Below are 27,576 nucleotides of genomic sequence, written 5' to 3'. Positions count from 1 at the left end.
TATGACTTAATTCAGTTTAGAATAGTTTTTCTGTGTTGGATTGTTGTGCACTATATAGCTTACTGTATCCTATCCACATAGCGAGTGGGGTTACTAGGATGTATGCAGTGTACTACGAACCCAATTCAAAGTCTAGTTTGTAAGCACTTTTCCGATTACATGAAGATAGCGCGACAAGTCTACAGCGAAGTCACTCATCACTGACGTTTAGAATGCCTCTCCCACTGCTAACGCACTTCTCATCTAGAAGTACACACAGACGTAGGAAATGATGACCTGCACGGTGTTTGTACACAAGGAGTGCTCGTTCGTTCAGATAGATATTCATAATAGTTTTGAGTTCAATCTCTACTTGCGCCGCGTTTCCTCTTTGGACTAACTCTGAATTATATCACGTTTAAACCTAGTCAGTAAGACAGAAGGTGGTTAAAGTTTGATGATTTTCAGTAACTACTGGAATTATTGTAGAGGGTCACATTTTGAATGCCAAAGCAGATTCGGTTCCTCTTCTTCAAATCGATACCGTAGTTTCCGTACATGGCCCTTCATATACTTGATGGCGATGGCGACCGTTTTGTGGATCTTAACTGCAGGCTGCCTACTTACTGGAATTTTTGATCAAGGACATACATTGTAGGACAGTTCACAAGGAGTATTCCCGAACACATCATTGGCGCACTCTTTTTCTGCCAGTCGCTGTTTGTGTGTTCACTTTGCATCGGAGTGAAGCGCAACAGGAAAGTGTTACATGCTCCTGACACTAGTTTCTCCTTGTAAATAAACGATGACTTCTGTGTGGAAAAGATTACAACGACACGGCAAAAAAGCCACCAAATTTCAGTTTGTCGCGTCTTATCAAGAACTTGTTTTGGAATGTACAAAAAAATGGTAAGTAGAATGCATGGTCCTTACTGTCGGAGTTTCTTACAACGTTAGCATGTGATTCCCCTCAGACAAAAATGTCTCACGAGTTTTTAAACGTGTAAACTGTCGTGGCTTGGGTCTTGGAGACAGGCTGAACGAAGATGGTGTGAGGAATAGTGGAACAAGTCCTACCACTGTACCACCATGAATGAGAACCGTTTTTTCTGACCCACCCAATATTTGACAGGAGGCAGTTAAACGCAGTGGACCGTTACCCTGCTTAGCCTACATGAACATTGCACTTCCGTGTCATCTTTTAGCAAACTGAAACGTATTCAGTAGTCTTAACCCGTTATGTAGAACGGTAGTTTTTGGAAAAGTGATGTCAACAAAATGGCCAATATAAAGTGTATAAATCACTCAATCAATTTCACAGTGGACCTAGCATTCACAGAAATCCAAACAATGTATTGAGCATAGTTTGTAGTTAAGGTGATGAGCTAAGGTCACCCATCAACAGTCTCACTGTTATCTTATTCTTGTTGTACTCCGAAGGTCAAGGTTCACAAATGTAATATAAGCCTATCTTCATTGACCAAAAGTGTGGAGACTTGCAAAGGCTGTCAAGTTGCTTGAAGCCAGGCTATCAGTAGAGTCTGATAAGAGTTGCAAAGGCACTCTTTTCATTAGGCTACTTTCGAGATAAATCTCTAAAGTGGCATGAGAATAATTAACTATGGAGTTTAATGTAATTATGGTAAATCTATTGCCTCACCCACCCATGTTACAGTGAACCATTCTCATCTTTGGTTGTGATGGCTGACTCTAGACTGTCACATCCATCCACATCCGAGTTGCTTGCAAAGTACAGGCAAGTGGGAGCAAGGAGTAATTATTGAATTAGTTGGAGAGATGTGATTATGTCTCCTTGGGTCAAACAAAGAAACGCCTTTATCTTTTGCAGAAGTGTGTTGCTTTGATATTCAGTGAAATTCTGTCTAAACTTGCAAAACAGTTTTGTTAGTTTGGGGAACTGCTGTTGAGAAATGGATCTAGTAATGGAGAGGAATGGCTTCAAAGAACTGCATGTTCTTACAGCCATGCGTTATGTCACACTAATCAACTGAGATTCGCAGTCTAGTAACTATTGTCATATGAGTCATTACACACGGGTAAAGGCTTTTGTATAATGGTCAAAGTCTTCATCAGATTCTACAAAATTAAAGGCGTGCACGTGCTCATGCCTTACAACAGCTGAAGTATGACGCAGCAGACCATTTATGATCTGGCTCAGGCCTTCATGATCTGTATTTCTTGGTGGCAGTTCTCTCTCTCTCTCTCTCTCTCTCTCTCTCTCTCTCTCTCTCTCTCTCTCTCTCGCTCTCTTTCTGTGTGTGTGTGTGTTTATGCCTGCATGTGTGCAGAGGGGGCTTCCCAACGGTCAGATCCAAATACTTTTGCTTTTGTCAGTTCACCCATCAATTTCGGAACCCTCCTCTATATAAAGCTGCACCTAACATCCACCCCACATGCCCTTTCCTCTCTGTCCATGATGTTGCTATTACTAGCCTGCAACCTGAGACAGGGCTGGCATTGGCTGGTCTCCATGGAGCCTGTCTCTACCAGCCAGCTCCCCATGACTGTTCCTTGAGTTATTTCCTGCAGCCTCGTCATGTCATATATCCTATTAACACAACTTCTCGTCACCCCAAGCTGTAACCAGCCAAGAAAACTGAGTTATTATGCTTTTGGGGGTGTGTCACAGGCTTTTATAGGACAACTGGGCTTCCCCCTTTTAGACTATGATCAGCCCAAGAAACATGTTGGGAAGAGGAATTGAATAATTTAAAACTTTCTAATATTTTCTTAACAGTTAGACCAAGCTTTACATAAAGGTAATTGCTGGTTGACATTTTAATGAAACCTGGAACAGTTTCACTTTTTCAAGCTGCTTACACCCAAAATGTTTACATGTCACATGATTTCTGAAACCTGTCAGTCAAAGAGCCAAACCCACACCTGCCAAATCGGCCAAACTAAAGGCTAATATTTGATTAAACATCAGACATCGAACGCTTTTAAGGCACTGTCCTTCAAAATGCAAGACATATCAGTTCCAACTTTTTTGTGGTGTTGGTGAGACCCAAACAGGAGGCTGGGTGTGGTCATACAGTCTCTTTTTGTGAATCAAATACTACCAAACGGTAGCCTGACGATGTCATACTCATTGTGGGCGGGGTTTGGGCTGGTATCCAGGCTAACAAAACGGACACATTACAACAAATTGTGTGTGATGTGTTTCCATACTGATGTGTGCAACTCTTCAGGCCACAGTGTATCGGAAGAAAATTACTGAGTACTGAACGTGTGTTTTTTTCAGATTGCTCTATAAAGTGCACTATAACACTGTTACTTCACAAGACATAAGCTGATCAGAGATAGGAGTGTTTTACAATTAACATTTGATGCAAAGTTAGAACTTGACAGGGGAATTTGCATGTAGCGTTTCATTTTGCTGGACCAAGTTTCAGGAAATGTGTTTAAGCAGTTGGAAAACAAAACTGTAATTGACAAGTAAAAACAGGCTTTTATCCCTCGGAAGAGCATATAAAGCAGTTAATTAACCGCATGTAAACCTGTCCAACTCTTTTGACTGCTGTTGTTACAGGAACTAGTTATTGGCAAGGACAAGTAGTTACATACTTCACTTCAACTTCATTCCCCACCCAGCACTTTGTTAAGTGTCAGTAATGAACTTGTTCCCTTTCTGATGATTTCAAGGCCTTGAAAGCTTGTTCAGTTCAACATGTGGGTGCAGGTTGACATTTATGTTAAGAACAAGTGGTATTGAGCGGATGGACGTTGTTTTTGTTTATAGTTAGAGCATGTCGTGTTTCATGTGGGTCATCATGGCACAACATAAATGCTGGTGTAGTCATGGGAAGGGTTACTCAGCCATTGGAAGTATAACTGTCTTGGGTGTGTGTGTGTGTGTTTTCAATGTGGAAAACAATAGAGACTGGCTAAGTGTTTCATTATGGACACTAGTGGTGTTGGTTGTATGTGTTAGTCTCTGTGTATGTTTGTTATTACATTGTGAATGACAAGGGAGACAGGCTTAGTGTTTCTGTATGGATACTTTTAGTGTGCGCGCGCGCGTGTGTGTGTGTGTGTGTGTGTGTTTAGGCTACTTCTCAAGAGACCCACACCCTCAAACTGAGAAAAACAGCACCGTCACGTGCTGTGTCTGTGTTTCCTGCCATTCTTAAGCAGGCATGGAGGTCAGGGGCTGACCCTGGCATAGGTGCACAGCTCCCTTTGATTTCGGCACTGTCATATCTTCTATGGAAAAACCCCATTGTGTATTTAAAAATAAGGTTGACTAAGAATAGTGTATTTCTCAATGGTGTAACATTGCTTCTGCCTTAAAATTCAGCTAGTACAACATGTGCTGTGAAGTTTTTGACCCGTACAGAGGTATATCAGATTCATGGTCAACAGAATTGTCAAGGCACATTCAAGCATTCACCATTTAACACTTATTATACAGTTAGATCGCTTATTTTGTTATTAACTGTTTATCTTCACTAACCTAGGACCCAGACATACTATATTATTTCAGATGCAATCCTTTTCTGTTACGATATCTTGTGTGCAGACTGTTTTAGCTAATACCAACTGGTGTTTAGTCATATGCAACAGTGAGCCAAACCGCCTCTTAGTGCATGTACGTATGTCCTGAATGATATCTCTTGGAAACAGACTTGTTTGCATCGCTGAAACCCTATCATTCAAGCAGTTTGCCACAGCTTCCTTCTCAAGATGTTAGGAGTGTCCTGAACATTTTTAATCACATGACCAAGCTGTCACACACACACACACTCTCTCTCTTTCTTTTGTTTTGTGTTGAACTGTTCCTTGAGCTGTTCTTGGTTGTTATGTGGTTCCCTTTAAAATTAGTATCTGGTGAAAGTGAAAATTAGGTGTGGACATTGGTTTATACGAACCAACCAGGTCCGCTTTGTATTTAACGCTTTAAAAGTAATGCTTTGAATGACTCCTATATACTGTACTAGAATATCCCACTTTGGTGACTACTATGCCGTACTGACAATGGCTTTTTACTCAAATGACAGCAGGGATGATCAGTGGTAGTATTAGTGATCTGAAATGTCTTCATTGCAAGTGTCTGTTCCATTATTGCGCAAGTGCTTGAATAACAATGTTTTGTTCTTCCAGGTCTAACCATTTTATTTGGTCATTTTGTGAGTCACTCTCTCCTAACTGTTGCTTGTTGAGAAGTTGTACTACGCAGCTACTCCTGGGCAAAAGGAGAGTGTTAGACCATTTTTTTGTCTGGGGTTTTCTGGTGTGAGTTTGGATGGGATGTTTTCAAAGGTAAATTCAAAAACGTCATAAATAGTGATTGCATCATTGATTGGCATGGCGTGAGCAACCGTCATCCTTTGGGGACTGCAGTTAAAGCAGAAATGTTCCAGAATCAACCTAATTTGAATATCTTTAAAACACTCAGCCAAATGACTGCCATACTGTTGGTGCATGAAAGGGAAATTGTTTTGTACAGGAGGACATTTTAATATTAAAGTGATGAAGTGACACTATGGCCAATGATCTTTGACAGTGTGAAGATATTGGTTCAAAACATGTAACAGGAATCAGAAGAACAAGTTCTACTGCAACATAAATCGCGGGTGTTCATTCTACAGCAATTCACGTATATTGAGCAGTAAATGAAACAAGACAGTATTCGTTTATCTGCTATGTTTATTGACACATGTATATGGTTCTCACCTGCAGGCAGCCAGACAAACTGAGAATAGTGTGGACCAGAAGGAACAGACGAATCTGCTCCAAGGTATTCAGTGCCTAACAGAGAGATTGGAGACTAAATGGGATGCTTTTAATGAACTGATGAATTGATTGAAGTATTTTTTTTTTATATGACCATATTGTTCAGTAAGCCTAATATTTTCAGTATGCACTGTTTACACAATTGTCACAAACTCTTCAGTAAATCAGACAGATGAGCACTTGGCAATATAACCCTCATTGGAAATATACAATGAAAGCACACTATTAACCTAATACTACCATTTCATAAATGTATTAAATTGTGACCTCCTGACATTTATCTGACACGGTTTGACACTTTGTCATTGTGCTAATAGCTTCATGGATGGCAGCCTGGCATCAAGAACCCCTACAGAGGAATGGTGGTCTGGCCTGTGCCTGAAAATGTGGACATCACCGCCACCCTTTTCAAGGTGTGCAGCCCTTCACTGGGGCGACCTCCTCTTTTCATCGTCCCTGTATGAATTTGGTCTGCTGGAGTATGGCGAGGGGAAAACACCGTCTGTGTCTTGATGCCTCCTCCCTTCATTGTCCTTCTATGAAATAAGTCTGCTGGAGTATGGCGAGGAGAAACACCATCTGTGTCTTGATGTGGTTGAATTTTGCAGTGATGTTCAGTTATAATTTGAAAAAAGTATTCAATGTTATTTTCCAGGACCCCCATTCAGATGAATTTGAAGATAAAGACTGGACATTTGTCCTTGAGAATGTAAGTGAAGCTCTCTCCCCGAGAAACATTTCCATTACTCTAATGTTGGATTGTAAGAGAAATTTGACTGTTGAATAACATCCTAACTGCTAGTATCACACAGATCTATGTTTAAAAGAAAGCCATGAACTTATCTCTGATCACAGGCAAATCACTGTGTTTGGCTATGACAGGCAGTATGCAGTCTCTGGTGGTACAGAATAATGACATAGATATTCATGAACTGTATCATATTGCAAAATGAAAGTATGCCTTAGTCTATGCATTAGTACCAGTCCAAGGGGAAATATCCATTTGTTTGTATTTTTGCTTGATTTCTACCTTTAGCTACCTGATGTCTCTCAGTAAATGTTTCCCTGAATGTTTCCCTCTCCCCGACAGGAGTCAAAGGGCCATCGAAAGGTGCTGGCCTCGGCCGACATCAACATGAAGAAGTTTGCCAGCCCCACGCCAACGCAGACGGACCTAACACTAAAGCTGAAACCGCTGTCAGTGAAGGTGGTGGAGGCCACGCTGAAGCTCTCGCTCTCCTGCGTGTTCCTCAGAGAGGGCAAAGCCACGTGAGTCCGCCTCGCCTCAGGCCAGATTGCGATCACGTGCACCAGCACAACCACCTCAGAGCAGGGTGCAGCGCTTACGATCACGTGCACCAGCACAACCACCTCAGAGCAAAGCGCAGCGTTTGACCAGGTTTATAAGGACAGTTCAGATCACTACCTTAAAGGCCAGTCTGGCAAAATTGCAAGATAGGAACACAGCTGTGTAGGTCAGAAATGAAGGATTTCTTCATTTGCATTATGAGACTTCTACTTTGCCAACAAACCTACAATTTTAGATGTTCTATAGTTAAGCAATATAGCACTCATGGGAGTGGGGTAGGTAAGGGATAATCCCACAGGTGGTGTTCGGCCGTAGCCACCGAGGCCTACCCCCAGTGCTATATTGCTTTTATAAAACAATTCTCAGTCAACAAATTAACATTTCAACACGAAGTTATTGATTAAAAATGGTTTATTTCGCCATTGTTTCTCTGCAACAAAAAATAGTTTCATTGTCAACGTCTTGGTTTGGAATTTTAAGAACTTTGAATTAACGGTTATCATCAATGCGCAATATTTCATCGCGGAGTGATTTATTATTAGCTGTGAAAAGTCCCAGACAGTTGGTATGTTGACGGATAATCCAACTCATGGAACGTCTCTCGTCCAATCAGAAACAGCTAAATAACGCAATAGAACCCAATTGTTTTATAATGATAGATATTCACTGAAGCTTTAAGTATTAGAGTTCATATGGCTTTGCATTGACACACATGACCTTACTTACAATTACCTACAGTTACGCATCTTTATAATTTAAAGCAGCACACTTCTAATGCTAAGTGTTGTAACTTGCTAGTAACCCTGTGTTTATCCAACTTGCAATGGCATGTCCTTAAACTGAAAGTACATTGAACTGTTTGTGCTTAAGCACTTTAGATTTAGAAAACAACCAACAAACATGCTGCAGTAAAGGATCCAATTGAGTTATGGTCTGATTCCTCTCCAGTGATGACGACATGCAGAGTCTGGCCAGTCTGATGAGTGTCAAGCCCTCTGACATTGGGAACCTGGATGACTTTAACGAGAGCGATGAAGATGAGGAAAAGAGATCCAGTACTGGTGCCTCTATTAGTGCTGCAGGTATTTTTACAGAAAAGCTGCACAGTGTCATACAGGGATACCGCTATCTATTCTTCCTCTTTATCTTTCACACACACACACACACACACACACACACACGCGCGCACATACACACACACACACACACACACACACACACACACACACACACACACACACACACACACACACACACACACACACACACACACACACACACTCACAATTCAAAGACATATTGTCATGTCAAGTGCTTACAAACACGCACACATATTTACAAACCCACTTCTGCCTTTTCCTCCCATGCCATTTTTGTTGTCGCCTCTCTTTCTCGTCTTGCCCTCCTTTCTATCCCCTGTCTGCTTCACTCTGTCTCTGTTTCTGTTCACCTTTGTCTCTTGCTCCAGCACCTCCTCAACCTGTTTGCCCCGTGCACAAGCAACAAAAGAAAGCTGCTTTTGTAAAGCCTCTCTCAATAGGTACTCCAACTCTTTTAACTCTATCTTATCCTGTCACACCCATAAACCTATTTTGTCAACATTTCTGTGACATATAATGAAGTAATATGAACCCACATCAGGCAAATACATTCTTCATCAGCCATGTTGTTTCTATTTATTTATTTTTACTCTGTGAAATAAATAAATACTGTGTGGAATCCTAGGCATACTTTTTAATGTGGGTCTTCATTACTTTCATCTGAATTCTGAATCAGATATTTGTAGTTGCTTCAGGTTGAACAAATATCACATAATTCATTTCCACTGTAACTGTTGTTCCTTACCCATCATCTCTTCATTTCTGATTAATTTATGTCATTTCTTTCATAAATGTTTCTTTCCCTCTTCATCGACGTTACTGTTTATATCTCAACTTTTATTTTTCTGCTGTTCTCCACATTTCTTCTTCTTTCCCATTCCCTCTCCTTTCCTACCCTCCATGTCTTCCCTCCACTCTCTCCTTTTCTCTCTCTCTCACCTTTCTTTGTCACTGTGTCTCTCTGTCCGCTTCCTCTCTTCTTCTCCACATTTTAGCCAGTGTAAAAGAGAGGTTTGGCCACGGTGCCCCCTTTCGTCTTCCTGGCACATTAACTAACCCTGACATCCCAACACGTCCTCCATTGCCCACTCCGCCCTCTCCCCGTGCCATCTTTGCGGCCCGTGCCAAACCTTTGCGCCCACCGAACCCTCCGGTGCAGCCAGCGCGCCCCTCCCCTGAACCCCACTCCACCACGGCTGCTTTCGGGGCCCAGCCCCCGGCACTGCCCAAAATCTTCCAGCCCTCCTCTGGCACAGGTACCCACAGCTAGATGATGATAGGTGGAGGGCCAGCCAGCCAGTCTGACTTAAGACAGATCTCACGGAAATTGGTTTAGTCTGGTTGGTAAATTAGTAAACGTCACTGAAACTGGTTATTATCCAAATCAGTTTAAGGAACAACAGGGACCATTTGTTTCTAGATTTCTTGCTGTTAGCACTCCTAATTGTACCCTTTCGTCCGTTTCATTAGCATGTCAACAAAATACTAATAGTACATCACTCTTCCTGCTTCTTGCTCTTCCACTCAGGCTTTTCTGCTTTCCTTCTTTCTCTCAGTCCCTGTTTCTTTCCCACGGAAGCCTACAAAGGCCCAGACAGTCCCCGCACTGAGCCCCGAGGCCGCAGCTAGGGTCGCCACCGTGGCCCCCGACTATCCTCAAATCAGACCATGTGGCTCGTCTGTCTCTAAATCCTCCGCCCTTCCTCTCTCTCAGCCTCCCTCACCTCCTACTGCTGCTTCCACTCAAGGTAAAAAAAGGAAAACACAAACAATGTATGATCTGATAAATACATAATATAATGATCTTAAGAGTCTTTAGCTTATTACTTAGACTTGTTGCTCATGGTATCAATTCATAACAAAATAGAAAGCGTGACAGCATATGATGAATGTTATCTCTTCTACTTCCTGTTCTCAGAGTTTACCTTCCTTTTTCTCTCTCTATTGCTCTATCTTTCGCTCTCTATTCTGTCTCACTTGTTCTTATACCACCTGCAGCAGCTCGCTCAAACATCTTTCAGCCCAAAATAGTCCTTACTCAGCGTCCCCCCTCTCCTCCTCTCTGCCCTCCCCCGTCTGACTCCCTCTCGGAGCGCACCGTCTCCCTGGCCACCCTCTCTGAAAAAGCCCCCACCCTCCTGAAGATCCTCTCCGCTGGCCCAGAGCCAGGTATGGATACAGAGCCTGGCTACTACAGGAGCCATTGATATATACACTGGGGGTCAATTTATAATTTTTTCTACAAGGTTAGAAGAGACCGAAGACTTGAGCATTTGGAAGGCCATCAAAAAGAGGGAATTGTTAATGCCCATTCCAACTAATTGCCATGCATTCTTAGGCAGTAACTCATTTCAGTAACTTATACCTCAAGCTAACTGAGCCTGATTACTTTAATTAGGCTACCACAGATATAAAGATTTACAATAGTCTAATACAGCAAATGCTCATTAATTGGTACTGAACTCACTCTACCTCAGCATGGTTGAAACAGTTGACTGATCACTATGTCTCCTAATATGTGTAATGTTGTGATCACGTCCATTTTATAACTCAGGAAATCTAAAATCTCCCTCCATACCGCTTTCTTCTTTTCTGTCTGTCTTTCTTCCATGCCCCCTTTTCGTCCCCTGCCACCCCTGCAGTGCCCGGCAGAACGAGTGAGTGGAGGAGAAGCAGTGCCCATACCTGCGCCCCTCTCGCAGGGCACGGTCCTACCCCTAGTCTCTCCCTCTCCCTCTTTTGCCCCCCTCCCTCTGACCCTGTGGCGTCTGTCCCCTTACTAACCAGCCCCACCCTGGAGGCTCTGTGCGACCCTTTCTCCTCCTCCCCCTCTGCTTCTCCCAGCTCTTCTCTGCTCTCGCTCGCCCCTCACTCCCTGCCTTTCGCAGGCCTCCCCTCGGTGTCTCCCATGTCTAGTCTTACTTCCACCTCCCCCCCTTTTCCTTTCCATGCCTTTGCTCCGTCTCCAGAGCTGGCTCTCTCTCCTCCTGCTGAGCTACCTGCTCCTCCTTTGTCTGCTCCTGCTGACTCTGCTTCAGCCACTGCTGCCATCTCCTCCTCTCAGTCCAGTGTTGCCCAGTCAGGTAATTCTTCAACAGGCTCTTGATAGTTTGTAGGCATGCTTTCTTTTCTATGTTTCTGCACAGGGAAGAAAGCTGATTAGTAGTAAGAGTATGAGTCTGCAGTAGTCTTTAGTTGTAGGCAGGCATAGTTAAGGTGTCCAGCTTCAGAGATGCATCCTGTAATAATCAGCATGCAAGCATAAAGAGTTTCTCCATTCATAAATAGGCAAGGCACACTCGTGAAGAGTGGAGTTCTTTGGATAAAACATTGTTATACAATGTTATTAATATCATCACTAACAACAAACAACAACAACAACTTAAAACTAAACCTGGTTTTGCATGGCTGTGGGAGCCTACAAACTTTGCCATGTAACCTTATCACCCATTGTACACTTTGACTGAAATGGTGAAACCATCTGAAACAATAAATACACACACACACACACACACACACACACACACACACACACACACACACACACACACACACACACACACACACACACACATAAACACCTAGACATAGCTAAACATCTACCCTAATGTGTAAGGCACATGAAAAAGCATTGCAACAGAGAAAAATAACTGAAATTCTGAAATGTGAATATCGACAAGCCACAAACCAAGCAACTCCATGGAATTAAGCCCCATTCATTTCTTATGCATGTTTCTTCTGACTCTGAATTTTAATATACAGGCAGGGTGTGAATCAGTGCGGGCACATGATGGCAGCACTCCGATCCCATCCGATTCTCTCCATTGGGTCTCCATGGGGGGTTAACTGCTCTATATCAAAGCACATGGCAGTGACAAATCTAGATCTTGGCCGCGTCAGTTCAAATCAAATGCGGAATGTTTACATCTGCTACCGTTGATTATACAGTAAATACGTTGTGAAATGAAACAAAAACACACCACAGCTAAAGTTGTATTAGTATTGATTGATTCACATCAATATGAATGGATTACATGACTAACAACTGGTGGAAATATTTGTTCACTGAATTAGTTCTGTCCCAAACAGTTGCGTTCCAGTTTCAAAGTTTCGGTTTCAGTATTTCAACGTGAATGACAGGGAGCACAAGAACTGAGCGTCTAGCAGCGATTATCATATCATAGACATATATGATGCATGTATATGTCTGTGGGCACGATCTCAAGCACGTGCAAAAGTTGTTGTTGTCCAATTTGAATCTAGATTCGAGAGACACATGCGCGCCCAGTCCAATTCCCAGCGGAATCGAATCGTGTATCCAGGGGTTTACATCGGAGTCCAGTCGGACTCAAGTCGGACACAATGAATCTAGATTTGGGGAGACACATGTGTCCAGTCTCCAATTTAAATCGGACTGAAATCGGAAATTGGACACATGTGTCCACACTGAATGATATCCTACATATTACACCCTACTTCATGTTGGTGATTTCAGAGATTAAGCCTATTTTTGCAGAACCTCAATCATATCAGTTAATCAGTGTTCAGTGAGTTATTTATAAGTGCTGAGCCGTTTCCTATGACAATAAAACCATCTGAATCCGGAAAAACAGATTGGTATTTTGATCCAGATGTCCTGTAAACCAAATCTCAGATTGTGATTTGAGTTTGTGTAATTTATATTTTCAGAGATGCACAGGGAACTCGGTACACTAACAGAAGAGGAACAGCCAGGTTCACCTACCGTTGGTGAGTTTTCAGTTCTGATCACACAATTTACAGTAATGTTGTGTACATGTGTTTTTATCATGAAAATAATGTGTTTTCATGTGAATTATTATCACAAGCTAACTATGCATAGACAAGTCTGTGTGTCTAAGTTGAACCTATGCATGACTGTCTAAAAATTTAAAGATGCTGCAATGTCTTTAAAAAAAAAATGATTGACTGAGAAATAAATGCTTTGCATTAGGTCAATTCCAAATATGGATAAAATACTGCTCGCTCATTGCATTGTAGAGTTTGTTCTGATCTCCAACATTGTGCCATCACAGACTCCCCCAAGGGTTCCGATCCGTGGATGAAGGCTGGAGCGCAAGGTTCCGAGGCCAAGCCCTTATCTATGAGCGGCGCAGACGAGCCACACCGCTCGTCCCGCAGCATCGGCAGCATCAGCATCGTGACCCAGCACACCTCACCATCTCGGGCCGGCACAGACCAGGAGAGGAGAGAGGTCACTATAGACACAACCAATGGGTAAGTCTTACTGTGCTCACAATTCTTCATTCAGGCTTAATGGTTTGTCATTTGAAAATTAGCTGAGATGAGATAAAAGACTGAATGTTATGTTCCTGGAAGTATAGTAGTGTGTGGTATAGCAGTAAAGATACTGGAATTAGTCAAAAAGCTGATTTTGTACATTTCAATGAAGTCAAAGCGATTTCCTTCAATGGGAAGCTTCTGCCAAATGAATAGAATGTATGGGAGACATAATGCACCAATATAATGGTCATGTTTTTATCGCATGCCCCAGAATGACATTCATTAGTTTGCAGTGTGATATAGTTTGTCTGACAATTCATCAGGAAAGAGGAGAAGAGTGCATGAAAGTAACAGTCAGGCCACTCAAGCTTAAGAGGATTACAAAGCACTAAATAAGGCACTGACCAGTGCTGATGGTAGACATGCTTTTAGACGCCGTGACCACCCTATCTAAATCCCTCAACTCACAACGCTTGCCGCAGCTGCTCTGCTCTGCTCTCCTCTGACTTCTATTTTCACATCACTAACTCTGGCGTGACAAGTCTCTTATTTTGGCATGAAGTCACCGCCGTGTGCTTCCACTCACAAGCTTGCCGATACCCCACACACCTGCCTGCCCGCCCGCCTGACCACAACCAATCGCATGTGTTCCCACGACATTTGAACTCTGACCCCAAGTATGTTTGTCCCTCAGCCTTGGGCGAGGAGCATGCCCGGCAGCTGAAGACCAGGGACCCGAGGCAATCACACCGGATGTTCCCCCTCCCTGGCCTTTCTCTGCCCATGGGCTGTCGTCCGAGGTCTTTGTGGCAGAGAAGACCCCGTTGGCAAAAGAAGAACCTGATTTCAAGGCCCCGACCACAGAGACAGAAAAGCCCAGTCGACCAGTTAAAACTGATGTGAAAGTGTCATCACCAGACAAAACACCTTTTGTTGCCGAAAAGCCACCATTGGCTGAGCCAGAGCCAGATCTAGAGAGCACTGATTTTTGCGTACTCGTGAGCCCTGTGCTGGCAGGGGGCTCATCAGTGGGGCGGAACACTCAGGATGATACTAAAGCAAAGCCTGAACTTAAGAAAGAGTGTGAAATTGCTGCCGGAAAGAAACTAGATAAATTGATCCCTGAGAGAGTACCCCCTTCTGCTGCGCTCAACAGATCAGACGAAGACAAGGAAAAGATGAAAAACTTCTCAGCCCTTTCTGTCACAAAGGTGTCTAGCACTCCTAGGCCTATGGAAGCTTCTAACAATCAGCGCGATGTTGCTCCTGAGACAAACATCTCAAAAGAAAAACGACCACCATGGGTTCAGCAAATATATCCCTCCAACGAAGGAAAGGGCCCGAGGGACAGTGATCACAAACAAAGCCCTGCTAAAATCCCACTGACCCAAACGGACTCCGTGGAGCAACACATTAAAGCCAATGAGAACAATCTAAGGTCAGGACCGGAGAAACAAGATGTCGAACAGAAGAAGGCAACTGATAGTGTTCTTGATGAAGGGTAAGTTAATGAGTGGGGTGAAAGCAGGTTTAGAGCTTCAAATCAATCATTTTATCTTACAATGCCTGTACTCTCTATTTTCACCACGGTCAAACAAGCAAAGGTTGTTATTGAGTGATACAATCTCACAACATTTAGACTGAATAGGGGTTTTGTCCTATACAGAGCTACACATACAGTTTTTCCTGTCACATGTTACATTCCTCCTCCCATGTGTTCCTCACAAGCATTTCCCTGTTATATTTCTTTCTGGGTGAATACTGTACATGTTCTAATGCCTTTCTTTCTGTCCTTCCAAATTGTCTGTGTCCTTCTCACACACACACACACACACACACACACACAGCATAAGAGAAATGGCTTCAACAGTTGAGTTCCCTCTACTAGCAAGCAAACAGGGCACTAGCAAAAATGTAGAAGACTCCCAAAAGAGTCCTGAGTTGCCAAATCAGGCAGTCGGAACAGAACAACCCAGTCAACCACAAAACAGAGACACCCATGCCAGCAATTTACCCAAGCCCCTGGACCTTCTACCCTCTGCCATAGAATCCATTTCTGAGATATCACACACTGCTAGAAGTGAGATCACCATGAAAAAGTCTGTGAGAGACAAAACGGGAGCCGTCAATTTGGATATGCTAGCCTCTAAACAGGAAGCAGTCCGTGCTGAACGTCCTCTTTGGGCTGCCCTTGAAGTGAAGAGTAAGGAATCTGTTCCAGCACTGGTAATTAGCGAGACTGTTCCAGAGAAGCTGCCTGATGGCAAACAGGAGAGGTTAGATGTGGTCTCAACTGCATCAGAAGTGGAATCCATAGAAACAAGGTAAGAATGTGGGACAGGTGATCTTTGCCAGCACATGCTTGTACCTGTCATGTTGGTCAGATTCCAAGGGTAATTCTCTTAACGCTAATATTGTGTTTTGATTTATACACAATGGTTTCAGTTACTTATTTAATGAGCAGGGAATTACATATTTGCATATGGCATTCAAACTTAAATCATTCAGAGAGCTCAAACATATGTTCCAAGTGACTATGCAACATAGTAAATGGAGCAGTTCTGACAGCCTTTAATTAGTGTTTCATGCAGCGTGTCATTCATGTATTTATTGTCTCTCAGACCAATCAAATCCAAACCTGTCCTATCACATGTCCAAGCGGTAGAAGTCAGCAAAATTGGGGATGACCTGAAAGATTTCAAGTCCTCTGCTCACCTGAAGATGATATCCCCCAAATCCAGACAACTAGATACCCTACCCTCTGCTGCATCCCAACCTTCCACTGCAAAGACTAGTGCACAGAGAACAAAGCTGCCAGTAGAGAAGCTTCTCCCAGCGAACACGAGTATGCCCTATCCTGTTGAAGCAGACCATAGTGAGCCAGAGTCAGAGGTTGTGAAGCCTCTTCACATAGTGGAGACTCCCACAAAAGAAGAGAGGCCTCTATGGGCAGCTGTAGAGGAGAAAGCCAAAGAGAGAAGCCAAGAGGCTGAGGGCCCTGGCTCACTGGAGGATATGAGTTTATCCCTGGGAGGGGGGTGAGTAGAAGAGGGGTTATAACCCCTCATAGCATGGCATGGAGTGACATACTGATCAAGTTTATCATCTGGACATCAGGCTATTGTTTTTTTAGCCTTTCCATTGCATAGTTGAGTGGCTAACTGCATGCAGCTAGCTATCTTAGTACATCAATATCATTACCATGACGTGTACTACATACCTGTTTAGGTGCATCATTTAAGATGTGCAATGGCTTGTTTTACTGAGGATTTGGGCGTAGGGAAAGCTTTGCTCTGCCAATACCTTTCAGTTTATTTTTCTTATCCATGTCCATGGCAGAATATCTGAACAAGAGGACGTTCTTCACATGAAGACACGAACGACGACTTCTTGTTTCCCAACACCTTTGGATACATTAGACAAAAATACACCTCCATCTGCCTACAAAACTCAAACTGACAGTCTCCCACTAATCACTTCTCAAACGACTTCCTACTTTGAGCTGTCGGCTGAGGAATTTTATCCAGATAGAGAAGGCAGTCCCAACAAAACCTCATCTGAATCAGATCTTAAGTCTGCATCTTTAGAGCAGCAGGTCGAACCCAGTGATGAGATTAGCACTCAGAGAAATAAAGACTCTAAACTGGCTGCTGTAGGAGAGTGTGAGGAAGCGTTGAACACAGAGGAGTCACGGGAAACAGCCAAGGAGAAATCAGAGGAATCTGATTTCCTAGCCAGGGAAGGTGATGTACCCTCCGTGGGTTTCATGAGCACCATAGTGGGTGTCCTGTATAAAGGGTAAGAGCTCTGACTGATGCTTCCGTATGTTTGTCTGTGCTTCAGCATGGCTACAATCAACCAACCCTTTTAAATACTGACTTAATGGCTCTGGAAGCAGTAGTGAACAAGTAGTCTGCAGCCATAAGGATTCTGCATGTTGGGACTGTTCAGTTTGGAAGGAGAATGATTAGTGCTTCTAAGCCTCATAAACACACGTTTATCTTTCAAAGTAGGTTCATATTTAGTTGTCATGAACATGCATACAGTTCTCTGAATTAACATACCAAGATGAAACTTAACATTCAATTTTATGAGAAATACTACATGCATAACATCAAATTGATATTGACTTCTCCACACTGATTATTAGATTCCTTGATTCTGTGCTTAATATGTCCCCCCCCCCAACCTTAGTTATGAGACTGTGACCTCCATACTCCAGTATGTCCCCTCTGAACCTGACCGTGTCAGTGTGGATGGATCAAGCATTCATGAGAGCACGGAGATCGACATCCTCCCGCCTGAGGAGTTCTGCGATGCTCTGGAGGACCCCCTGTCTGAAGATGAATGGCAAGATCCCCCAGATGTGCTACCATCAGTGGTCAAAGAGCGATGCATCAATAAAACCAAGTTGATTTCGACCAGTGGGTCTACCTCCCTGAGCCTTGTAGAACGTCTGCGAAAAGCTGCATCGGAGGAAGAGAGAGTCAAAAGTGAATCACAAGGACAGGAGCCCAGCGATTACAAGAATAGAACCGAGCACAGTGATAAAGAGGATGAAAATCTAATCTTCGCTTTGTCTAAAGCGAAGGAAAACAGAGAAGTACCTGAGATGAGCAATGACAAGGCAGAAGCTCAATCTCCACTGATGGCAAGAAGAGACCTGGGTGAAATAGGTTATGAAGAACTCACGGAGAGAAGCACAGAGGAAGAACGTATTGATGGAAGATGGAGCAAAGAAAACCGGGAGAGAATTATGCGGATCCCCTCTACCAACAGCTTGAATAACTTCACAGAGGAAGTGGAGTTTGTGCAAGGCCAAGAAGACATGGGCACATTTTGGGAGCTGGATTTGTACATGGACAGGGGGTAAGAGCACAAGGCAGACTCAACGTCCTCCAGAGAATGATGTCTTGAGTTTCATGTGGCTGCGCTCGCTCATGCCATGCCGTGGTTCACTCAACAGCTGCCGTGGTTGGGGATGGTTTATAACCCTGCTTGGATTTCAATTGCATTGTTTTTTATTGCATTTTGAAAACATGAATGGTTCTGTATATTTACCCATTTCAATGCCATAATGCCTAGAAATGTCGGAACGTTTAACCTTCTTGCACCTTGGTAACACTGGTAATGCTTTGCATTAATGTCTTGCATGGGGTTATAGTCTAGCACGAGAGTTTGCGTGTGCATTTATAAAAATGTGTGGATCATGTGTAAGCGGCTGTAAAGCAATTACAGACTCTTTTATAGCCTTTTGATAATGTTGTGGAGCTTTGTTGGTTGTCAGCTTGTCCTTGCTGACTAATTTGTTATTAGATTATTTACTCTTACGCACATTGTTGGTTGTCAGCTTGAGCTTGCTGACAGATTGTAGGTAGTTTGCTTTAGATTTGTTAGACTTATGTTTGAGCACTGCTGCGTGCTTAGGCCTTTTCAGCGTGACAGTCATGTCCACTGCAAAAGCGCATTAACGTGTTACCCAAGAACTTTTCATGACAGTGTGAGAGTTGATTAGTTGAATATTAGATGCACTTGCATTGATTTGGGGAGAATTCAGCACAGTTAATTCAAGTGTTTCTGTTCCTCAGCCTGGAGGACAGACCTGTGCCTGCGGCACCACAAGGAGGTTCTCTCACTCCCCTCACTCCCACCGGTGCGTCCCCTGAGTGTAAGCCACCATCACCTGAGCCTTGTGTGGAACCACAACCAGTTAGATCAATTGAAGGAGCCAGCTCTGTGGACCGCTATAGTCTACCTGACCTGAGCAAGTCTCTACCAGAAAATGACAAGACTCTGCCAGAGGGCACTGTCAATGTTCCTTCCCCTCTGAAAAAACAGAACAATATCTCCATCCCAGTACCACTCCAGGAGGTGGGGCCAAATGTGAGGGCTACCAAAGAGCCCAAAGGGCTAGTTCCACCCCAGCGTAGCAACGAAAATAACAAACCCGGCCCTTTAATCCAAGACAGAGAAACCTTGCCAGGATCTGGTGTGCTGTCTGAAGCCATAATTAAAGCAACTGAGAAACAGAGTGGTGAAAAGGGCACCGGCGTGTCAGAGGCTACAGTAAATCAAATGGAGAAAGAAGCCTGGAGATCCCCCATCCTCGCCATGGCAACTACACCCTTGGCCAGTGTGCTTGTAACAGCCCGAGAGGCCCACGCTGAAAAGACATTCCAAGAGGGGAACAAGGAAGAGGAGGCTGTTTCGGGGGACGACGTCTCTCCAAAAAGCTCTGTGGTCCCCTGGCCACTCCCCCCCTCTCAGTCTGAGCCTACAGGCGAAGGAGAGGAGGTTCCCCCCAAAACCATTTCCAGGATGTCCGCGGAGGAGAGTGTTCTACTGGCAAAGATCTTCCAAATGGGGCAGGAGTCCCCGGAGATGCCTGTCCCTGCTCGCCGCCCGAGGAAGCTTCTTGCTTACATCGCTCCGGATGTTGCTCCCAGTCCCAGCCCCCCACTGCCAACAGAGCCAGACGTGACGCCAGGTCTGGACGAGACTGAGAAATCTCCTGCTTCCCCGGAACCCACGGAGGGAAAAGAGAGCCCTGTCCCAAATACGACAATCCGTCAGGAAACCAGCAAAAATGGCGGGCATGAGAGCGTCGGGCCTGTTTTGGATGAGGAGGGACCACAGGAAATCAAAACTGCTCTCTCAACCCCAGATTTGCTGTTGAATACAGTCTCATCTTTGAGACTGGAGAAGACCACCAGAAACATTGTCCCATTCTCTCAGATCGCAGTGGAAGCAGGCCTCAGTTTAGATGAGCCCAAGGACACTGTTGCAACAGTTTCTGGCACAGAGATTAGCAGTGGCGCTGAGAACAAAGACAGTTCTGAACCAGAAGCCCAGGTTTCCACTAGCTGTGAAAGCCTGAACAGAGACAAGGATCAGGAGAAAGGGACTGACCTGGGAGTGGTGGAGGAAGAGGAAAATCAGTTAGATAAGGACGAAGAAACTCATCAGAGAGTGCATAGTGCACAGTGCATCACAGAGAATGTCATGGAAGAATTGTAAGTGTCAGATTAAAGCTGTCAGGGTGTCTTGCACAGATATAATTTGTTAAAGGCCTTTTCAAATAACTGAAATAATACAGTGTGAAATAACACCTACAAGTGGTAGTCAGAATGTTGCTGTTGTACTTTGGATTTGAATTGTATTGATATTGTTACCTATACCTATAACGATAACATAACACCATTAACACCATCATTTTTTTGGTGACTGAAGATATTACACTCCAAAAGTTACTTGAGAAGACACATTTGTTTTCAACTAGTAATCGTTTAACGATCTGACATGATGACATGATGACTGACCAACCCTCTGTATGTCCCTTGAGTTGCAAAATAATCTATCGTCACCTGGTCTTTCATGTTCATGCCCGTCTACCATCATGGTAGTTAAGGATACACTTGTGTTATAAATGAAACCACGTGAAACTCATGTCATAAAACTCTTTCCCAGATCTCTGCAGGTGATCAAGGAGGAACCTTCTGGTCCAGATGCCCAGCCTGCACAGACAAGTGATGACACAGCGGAGCCTCAGACCAGTGGCCAGGGCCGACTGGACACGACAACCCCCATCACAGATGCATCACTAGCCCTGGAACCTCCCAGGCGCAGTAAGAAGAAGACTGTCCCTCCTCTTTCACTGCATCGGGAAGTGGGGGAGAAAGATGGATGCACCACAGAGACCTTTGTCCCAGGCCAGCAGGTGAGTTTGTTTCTGACATTACATTCTTGGCAATCTCAATATGTCGTTTGGCTGGTTTGCTTTCTTAAGAAGTATAGTTATGCAGTTCTGAATTACGCCAATGCTGTTATACTTCACTTTTTTCGCCTACAATCTCCACATTTGTATAATGCTTTTTGACGACTATGTTATGTTTTTATACTCTCTCTATATTTCCATTTTCCTTCATATCTATGGCAACCTTTTTAAATTCCTTCATCTCTGGTGTCAGATTCCGAATCCTATGCCCAGCCCTGGTTTGGTCAGCTCTAGTAAGTCTCTATTGGAATGGTGTCAAGAAATGACTCAAGACTACAAGGGAGTGAAGGTCACTAATTTCAGCACCTCTTGGCGTAATGGGCTGGCCTTCTGTGCAATCCTCCACCACTTTTACCCGGACAAAATGTAAGCTCCACAGTTTTGTTTTTCCCTTTTCATTATTTTCCCATGGCTAAAGGCAGTATAACAACAGAATGTTAGTTTCTGAAACTGTATTCTAATGTATATTTGAGCTTTGAGTTATGAGTTATAATCGAAAGTGCCCATTTGAAATGAAAATAGCAATGTGATCTGTTGATCAGTACTCATCAAATGCTGTCTGAAACTACACTGAAAGACTGTATTATATTTCAGAAACTTTGAAATGCTAGATCCTTACGACATCAAATCAAACAACAAAAAGGTAAAGATCTAATTAAATCTGTCTATTCTTCTCTTCTCTCCTTTAGTCTCTGCAGGTGTCTCAAGTGATGTAGATGTTGTATGACTGTGTAATTACTAATGATAAATAATATCATAGCAATATTAATATGACGTATTATGAAGTAAAAATTGTGTTAACACATTGCAGATAGTAGATTTACTTTGTACATTTTTATATCTATATTCAAGCTGATCAGTATGGAAACCAGGTAATGATACTGCTAGATTTATACACGTGTACACATTTCGTGTTAACATTCAACATCCAACCAGCTTTAACATTGTGCCTCTGTTTTTCCCTCAGGCCTTTGATGGCTTTGCTGCTCTTGGCATTGCCCGGCTTCTGGAACCCTCCGACATGGTTCTTCTCTCTGTTCCGGACCGGCTGATCGTGATGACATATCTCTGCCAGATCCGTGCCCATTTCACGGGCCAGGAGCTGAGCGTGCTGCAGATCGAGCAGAACAGCAGCCAGACCAGCTACACGGTGGCAGAGTCTAGCAAGAACCCTGACATGGATGCCACGGCTCGCTTCTGCGCCCAGCGGCTGCAGGCTGGCACGATGCTGCCGGATGCCAACGGAAAGACAGGCGAGGCCAGGGATGGCACGGAGGGAACGGTCAAGCCCACCACCAGTCTGACGGCGCCGCCACGGACTAAGCGATTAAGTGTGAAAGGAGAGAAGGTTAGCAGGGAAGGTGGTGAGACTGAAGGAGAGGCACAGACACCGGTGCCTCCTCCCAGACCAAACGCTTCCGCTGCCAAGACGGGCTTCGGCCACGTGCGAGATGCTGACCTGGTGAAGAAGCGCCGTCTGCGTATGAAGAGTGAATCCATGGATGAAGTGGACAACACAGAGGGTGGATCCCCCAACGGGGAAGAGGTATAGATACTCACTGTGACCGCAGCAAGCACACATCCATTTCTTTCCATTTAGAAAAAAGTACATTTCAATTACTGCATTTAGTTGACCTGCATAACCCATACAAACCTAACTAAGGCCCTCCCTTAATAGCTAGTGTCCACTGAGAAAATAGAGCTATCATAAAGAGAGAGTGACGTTGGTAGATTGACAGTAGCACACTGCAACTGTGCCCCCACGTAGGTTTCTAAAGGTGAGATCACAGGAGAGGGGAAAAATGGCTTTACACCTGGGAAAGGTGAGTCATGGCACAGCCCACGTACTTTCACTTTGCATACACTTATAAATTTGAATATATTTCATCCATAGTATGTAAATCATTGCATGAATACAAATGCACTCAGGATCAGACCAACATCTCACCATGGTATTTTCTGACAGAATCCACAGAGCCTAGTAAGGAGAACAGAGAAGAAGACGAAGATACTCTGGTCAGTTTTTCCTTACCCATTGTGTTTTTTCAAAACTTTCCATATTACCTTCTCTGATCTTAATTTTTTCTTTATCTGTTTTCCTGTACCCCTCCCCCCACCCCTGTATTGTCTGTGTATACCTCTCTCCACTGATGACTTTTACCCTGTTTGTCCATTTTCTGTTTACATTTTCTGATCTTTTCTACCTCTTTTCTGTTTTTCTATTCAATTTTTGTCAACATTGCTTTGCCAATGTGGACTGGACTGTATGTTTGTCTGTGATGCCTTGTGTTCAGCACCTACAGGACACAAGTCAGTATGTGGTGAGTGAATTGAAAGCTCTGGAGAGTGAACAGAAGCACATTGACAACAGAGCTGGCATAGTGGAGAGGAGACTAAGATGGCTGATGGAGACAGGTGAGAGGGAGGAAGTGTGTGTATGTGTGTGTGTGTGTGTGTGTGTGTGTGTGTGTGTGTGTGTGCGTGCGTGTGTGTGTGTGTGTGTGTGTGTGTGTGTGTGTGTGTGTGTGTGTGTGTGTGTGTGTGTGTGTGTGTGTGTGTGTGTGTGTGTGTGTGCGCGTGCGTGTGTTTGTGTGTGTGTGTGTGTGTGTGTCGGTAACAGTTTCTTATATGACAGAATGATTGGCTCCTATGGTTATGATCAGTGTTTAATCTTCTTTTTCTATGGTCTTCAGGTAGTGATCGTGTTGAAGAGGAGAGATTGATTCAGGAATGGTTCATTCTTGTAAACAAGAAAAATGCCCTGATCAGGAGACAAGACAACCTGGAACTCTTGTAAGACAAACACAAAAATAAGATGTTTTTGTTTTCTTCTAAATAGTGTGGTACTGAATAGTGTGATAGTGAATAGAGTGTGCTTTTATTTTGATATATCTAACTGTTTTGTTTATTTCTGCCTGCTTATTTCCCTGTTCCCTCCAAATATATACAATTAATATGATTTTTGCAAATGTGAATGACAAAAATATACCTGTTCTGCTCTCTTCAGCTCTGTCCTTGCATGCCTGGTATGTTAAAGGGATAGTTCGGTTTTTAAGACATGAATATGTATGGCTTCCCCGTCACCAGTGTCATGCAATCATGCATCACTTACCCCCGACAGCATCCTGTGAGCAGAGTTCTCGTCCAGTTTTGGTCAAACCGAAAGTAGTCCGGCAGGTTTGCTAGACCCAGCAAAATAAAAAGTTTCTCTTCCCGAAACATTATGTGTTCAAAAGATATTTGCATCCCAAAAACATTGTAGTGGAAAAAGTCACACCTCGTTATCACTTGGCCCTATTTTCAATACGCTCGATACTGCAGAGTCTACGGCAGATACTACTAGAGTCTACCGGGTTTTGATTCGCGAAAGTTGATTCGCGAAAGTTTGATTCACCAAAGTTGCCTGAGAGAAACGTCTATCACAGAAAAACGATGCTTTATGTCAATTTTATCAAATGTTGTCTCAGTTTTCATCGTTTTCCTGTGATGGACGTTTCTCTCAGGCAACTTTGGCAAATCAAACTTTCGCGCATCAACTTTCGCGAATCAAAACTCGGTAGACTCTAGTAGTATCTGCCGTAGACTCTGCAGTATCGAGCGTATTGAAAATAGGGCCAAGTGATAACGAGGTGTGACTTTTTCCACTTCAATGTTTTTGGGATGCAAATATATCACTCTTTTGAACACATAATGTTTTGGGAAGAGAAACTTTTTATTTTGCTGGGTCTAGCAAACCTGCCGGACTACTTTCGGTTTGACCAAAACTGGACGAGAACTCTGCTCACAGGACGCTGTCGGGGGTAAGTGATTCATGATTGCATGACACTGGTGACGGGGAAGCTATTCAGATTCATGTCTTAAAAACCGAACTATCCCTTTAATCTGCTGCAGCATGCCTGGTATGTTCATTTGCTGCAGCAGCTTTTGAGTAAGTGCTTACACAGTTTGCTTTTGTTTGGTGGGTTGCTTGTGATTTCACAGGCAGGAGGAACAGGATTTGGAGACACGATTTGAACTACTGACCAGAGAGCTCAGAGCCATGATGGCAATTGAAGGTGTGGCTAGAACCAATGTTATACCATCTCCTCAAAACAGTTTTTGTTATCATCACGACTCTGTTGTTATTAATACTAACATACGAGATGTAGCTATTAAATTAATGCTGTAATAATGATGCAATTCAAACACTTCACTTGTGGAACAGACTTGACACGGTTTTATAACATTCTCGTTATTTAATAGCCACACCTTGTAACAAACTATATAAATATACTGTTGTTATTCAAATATACAGATTGGCAGAAGACCCAGGCACAGCAGCATAGGGAACAGCTACTGCTGCAAGAGCTGGTTTCACTGGTGAACCAGCGTGACGAGCTTGTGCGAGACATGGATGCTAAAGAGAGAGGGTAAGACCCTATGGTGTCCTGACCAACAGGCACAAGAGAATGGTCAAAAGACTCGATCCAGAGGAAGTCATAGCATATACCCTGGTAGCAGCTGATGCCAGATCAGTGGTGGAGTGTATCCAGAGTCAGTGGCTCTGTGGGGGGAGGTACTACATTTAGACTTGAATGGTGACTTGAGGTCATTAATGCTGTGTGTTTTGTCTGTGCAGGGCCGTAGAGGAAGATGAGCGCTTGGAGCGAGGCCTTGAGCTAAGACGACGGAAGTACAGCAATAAGGAAAAGTGTGTACTGCAGTGAAGGAACTCTGTGGGAACAAGAGTATGAAGCTGTGCTTTAGTCTTGCCCCTTGATACCGGCACTCCTATCTCACACTCCTTCGAAAACCCTCCTTTTTTCTACAACTCCTCAAGATCAGGATTGAGGAAATTCTTCATTCAAATTCTGGAGTTTATGTGGGTTGTTTTCTGAAGTGCTGAAAATTTCAAAATATAGCATTTCACGGTTTTTATTGTTACAACACAGCATTAGCAGCATTTTTGATTGTATGTTTTTCTGAGAGAAAATCACAAACAGTTCATGTACATCCCCTTGTGACTGTACATTATGATGACGTGATGAGAGTCTCATAGGTCAGATGAGTCTGCATAGGTCACAACAAGGTGAAAAGAATGTCCAATTCATGGACCTTGCAAGCAAGTGTCTGAAATCCAAGTCAAATGAAAGTGACCTTAGAAGTATTTCATTCATCATAGCTGTGTGGTGGATGTTGCTGTACAGACTCCTCTGGTGGAAGTTTCTTTAAAAGCTGCTCTATCTCTCTCGTTCTCTTTCTCTCGCTCTCTCTCTCTCTCTCTCTCTCTCTCTCTCTCTCCATTAAGCGTCCATTGTAACCAAAGCTATTGAAGGCAGTTCAAATTTGGATCTTTTGTGTTTTGTTTTTATGTATGTTTTTCACTGGGCCTTGATGTTGGCTTTATTACAAGTGTTCTGAGTGGCCAGCTGGACAGCATATTTAGGTATATCTGACAGGGACTGTTAGTTGTTTTCATTGATAGAATACATTTCTGGATGTGAATGTCCCTCTCTACAAAAGCGAAAATAACTACCTTGGAAGAATCATTTAAGCCATACGCATACATTTGAATCTGTTTCTTTAATTGGTAAGCGACTATATTTTAATTTTAAGAATACATCCTTTGTTGAGCCAAAGAGACCTCGATGACAACTGCCTGTGGCATTGCAGTATTTGTTACATCTAAAGATAATTATCATAATAGTTTTATATGTAATTATTCTGTTTCTTGTGTTTGCCTACAAACGACAAGCCATTTATTTGACATTATCAATATTCTTTTATGTTGTCAACTTATTCAGAACGATGTCTCGAACTTGCAGAATAAGAATCTAAAAATGGTATTCAAATATGTCACAAGTTCAGGAAAAATAATCTAGGTTTTTTTTTTTTTACCGAATTACTGGAGTTTATGTGCCTTTGTTCTTAAATTGTTCGAGAACAACACAGAATAGGATGATTTATGGAGTATTTGTATTCTCCTCTGTGCCTTGTATCTTGTTCTGTGGTACTGTTGTCACTTTTAGGAGATATGTTTGAATTTAATAAAGTTTGATTGTTTTTAAAACTAGATTAGGGCAGTCACTGTATATAGACGGTAAGGGAAATCATGTCAGGAAATTCCACTCCGTCTGATTTGAAGCGTTGCATTTGTTCAACTTTTTTTTTTATTATTATATTATTATATTAAATGATATCCTTGTTATATATTCTTATACTCTATTTAAAATATGTTCATGAGACATGTTCTTAGCACTGGTATCATCTATTAAAATGTTAAGTGTTTGGGAAAATTAAGAATTATAAATGAGAATAGAAAATATATTTTAAAAGCGAGTGGCAAAACGGTGGGAAGTGTATCTGTAAAAAAAATAAACAATAAGCAAAAGCCAGCGGACAGCCAGCTCTGGGCC

General features: G+C 43.1%; 1 protein-coding gene across 7 annotated transcripts; it reads left to right on the top strand.

Annotated features, from left to right (window-relative positions):
- Nucleotides 1-270: 270 nt before the first annotated feature.
- ehbp1l1b (EH domain binding protein 1-like 1b) lies at nt 271-27,233 on the top strand. Of its 7 annotated transcripts, none has more exons than XM_080850985.1 (30): nt 271-888; nt 5,683-5,740; nt 6,054-6,149; nt 6,392-6,445; nt 6,827-7,005; nt 7,994-8,127; nt 8,514-8,585; nt 9,141-9,401; nt 9,702-9,893; nt 10,147-10,314; nt 10,788-11,228; nt 12,835-12,894; nt 13,200-13,401; nt 14,102-14,908; nt 15,255-15,731; nt 16,029-16,445; nt 16,747-17,205; nt 17,602-18,276; nt 18,996-20,420; nt 20,875-21,124; nt 21,375-21,547; nt 21,776-21,824; nt 22,149-22,727; nt 22,950-23,004; nt 23,148-23,197; nt 23,476-23,596; nt 23,875-23,974; nt 25,163-25,236; nt 25,476-25,590; nt 25,800-27,233. In XM_080850985.1, exons 1-30 carry the CDS (start codon nt 785-787, stop codon nt 25,885-25,887), a joined length of 7,935 nt encoding a protein of 2,644 aa, XP_080707111.1. In that variant the 5' UTR covers nt 271-784; the 3' UTR covers nt 25,888-27,233. The 7 variants fall into 7 exon arrangements, with proteins under 7 accessions (XP_080707111.1, XP_080707112.1, XP_080707110.1 ...); XM_080850986.1 differs by having other exon boundaries at nt 10,144-10,314; nt 23,485-23,596; XM_080850984.1 differs by having other exon boundaries at nt 10,144-10,314.
- Nucleotides 27,234-27,576: the final 343 nt, after the last annotated feature.

Source organism: Sprattus sprattus, assembly GCF_963457725.1.
Source record: "Sprattus sprattus genome assembly, chromosome: 1".
In the NCBI taxonomy this organism is placed as follows: domain Eukaryota; kingdom Metazoa; phylum Chordata; class Actinopteri; order Clupeiformes; family Clupeidae; genus Sprattus; species Sprattus sprattus.
The sequence above is the reverse complement of the archived record's forward strand: the minus strand, read 5'-3'. Positions and strand labels throughout refer to the sequence as shown.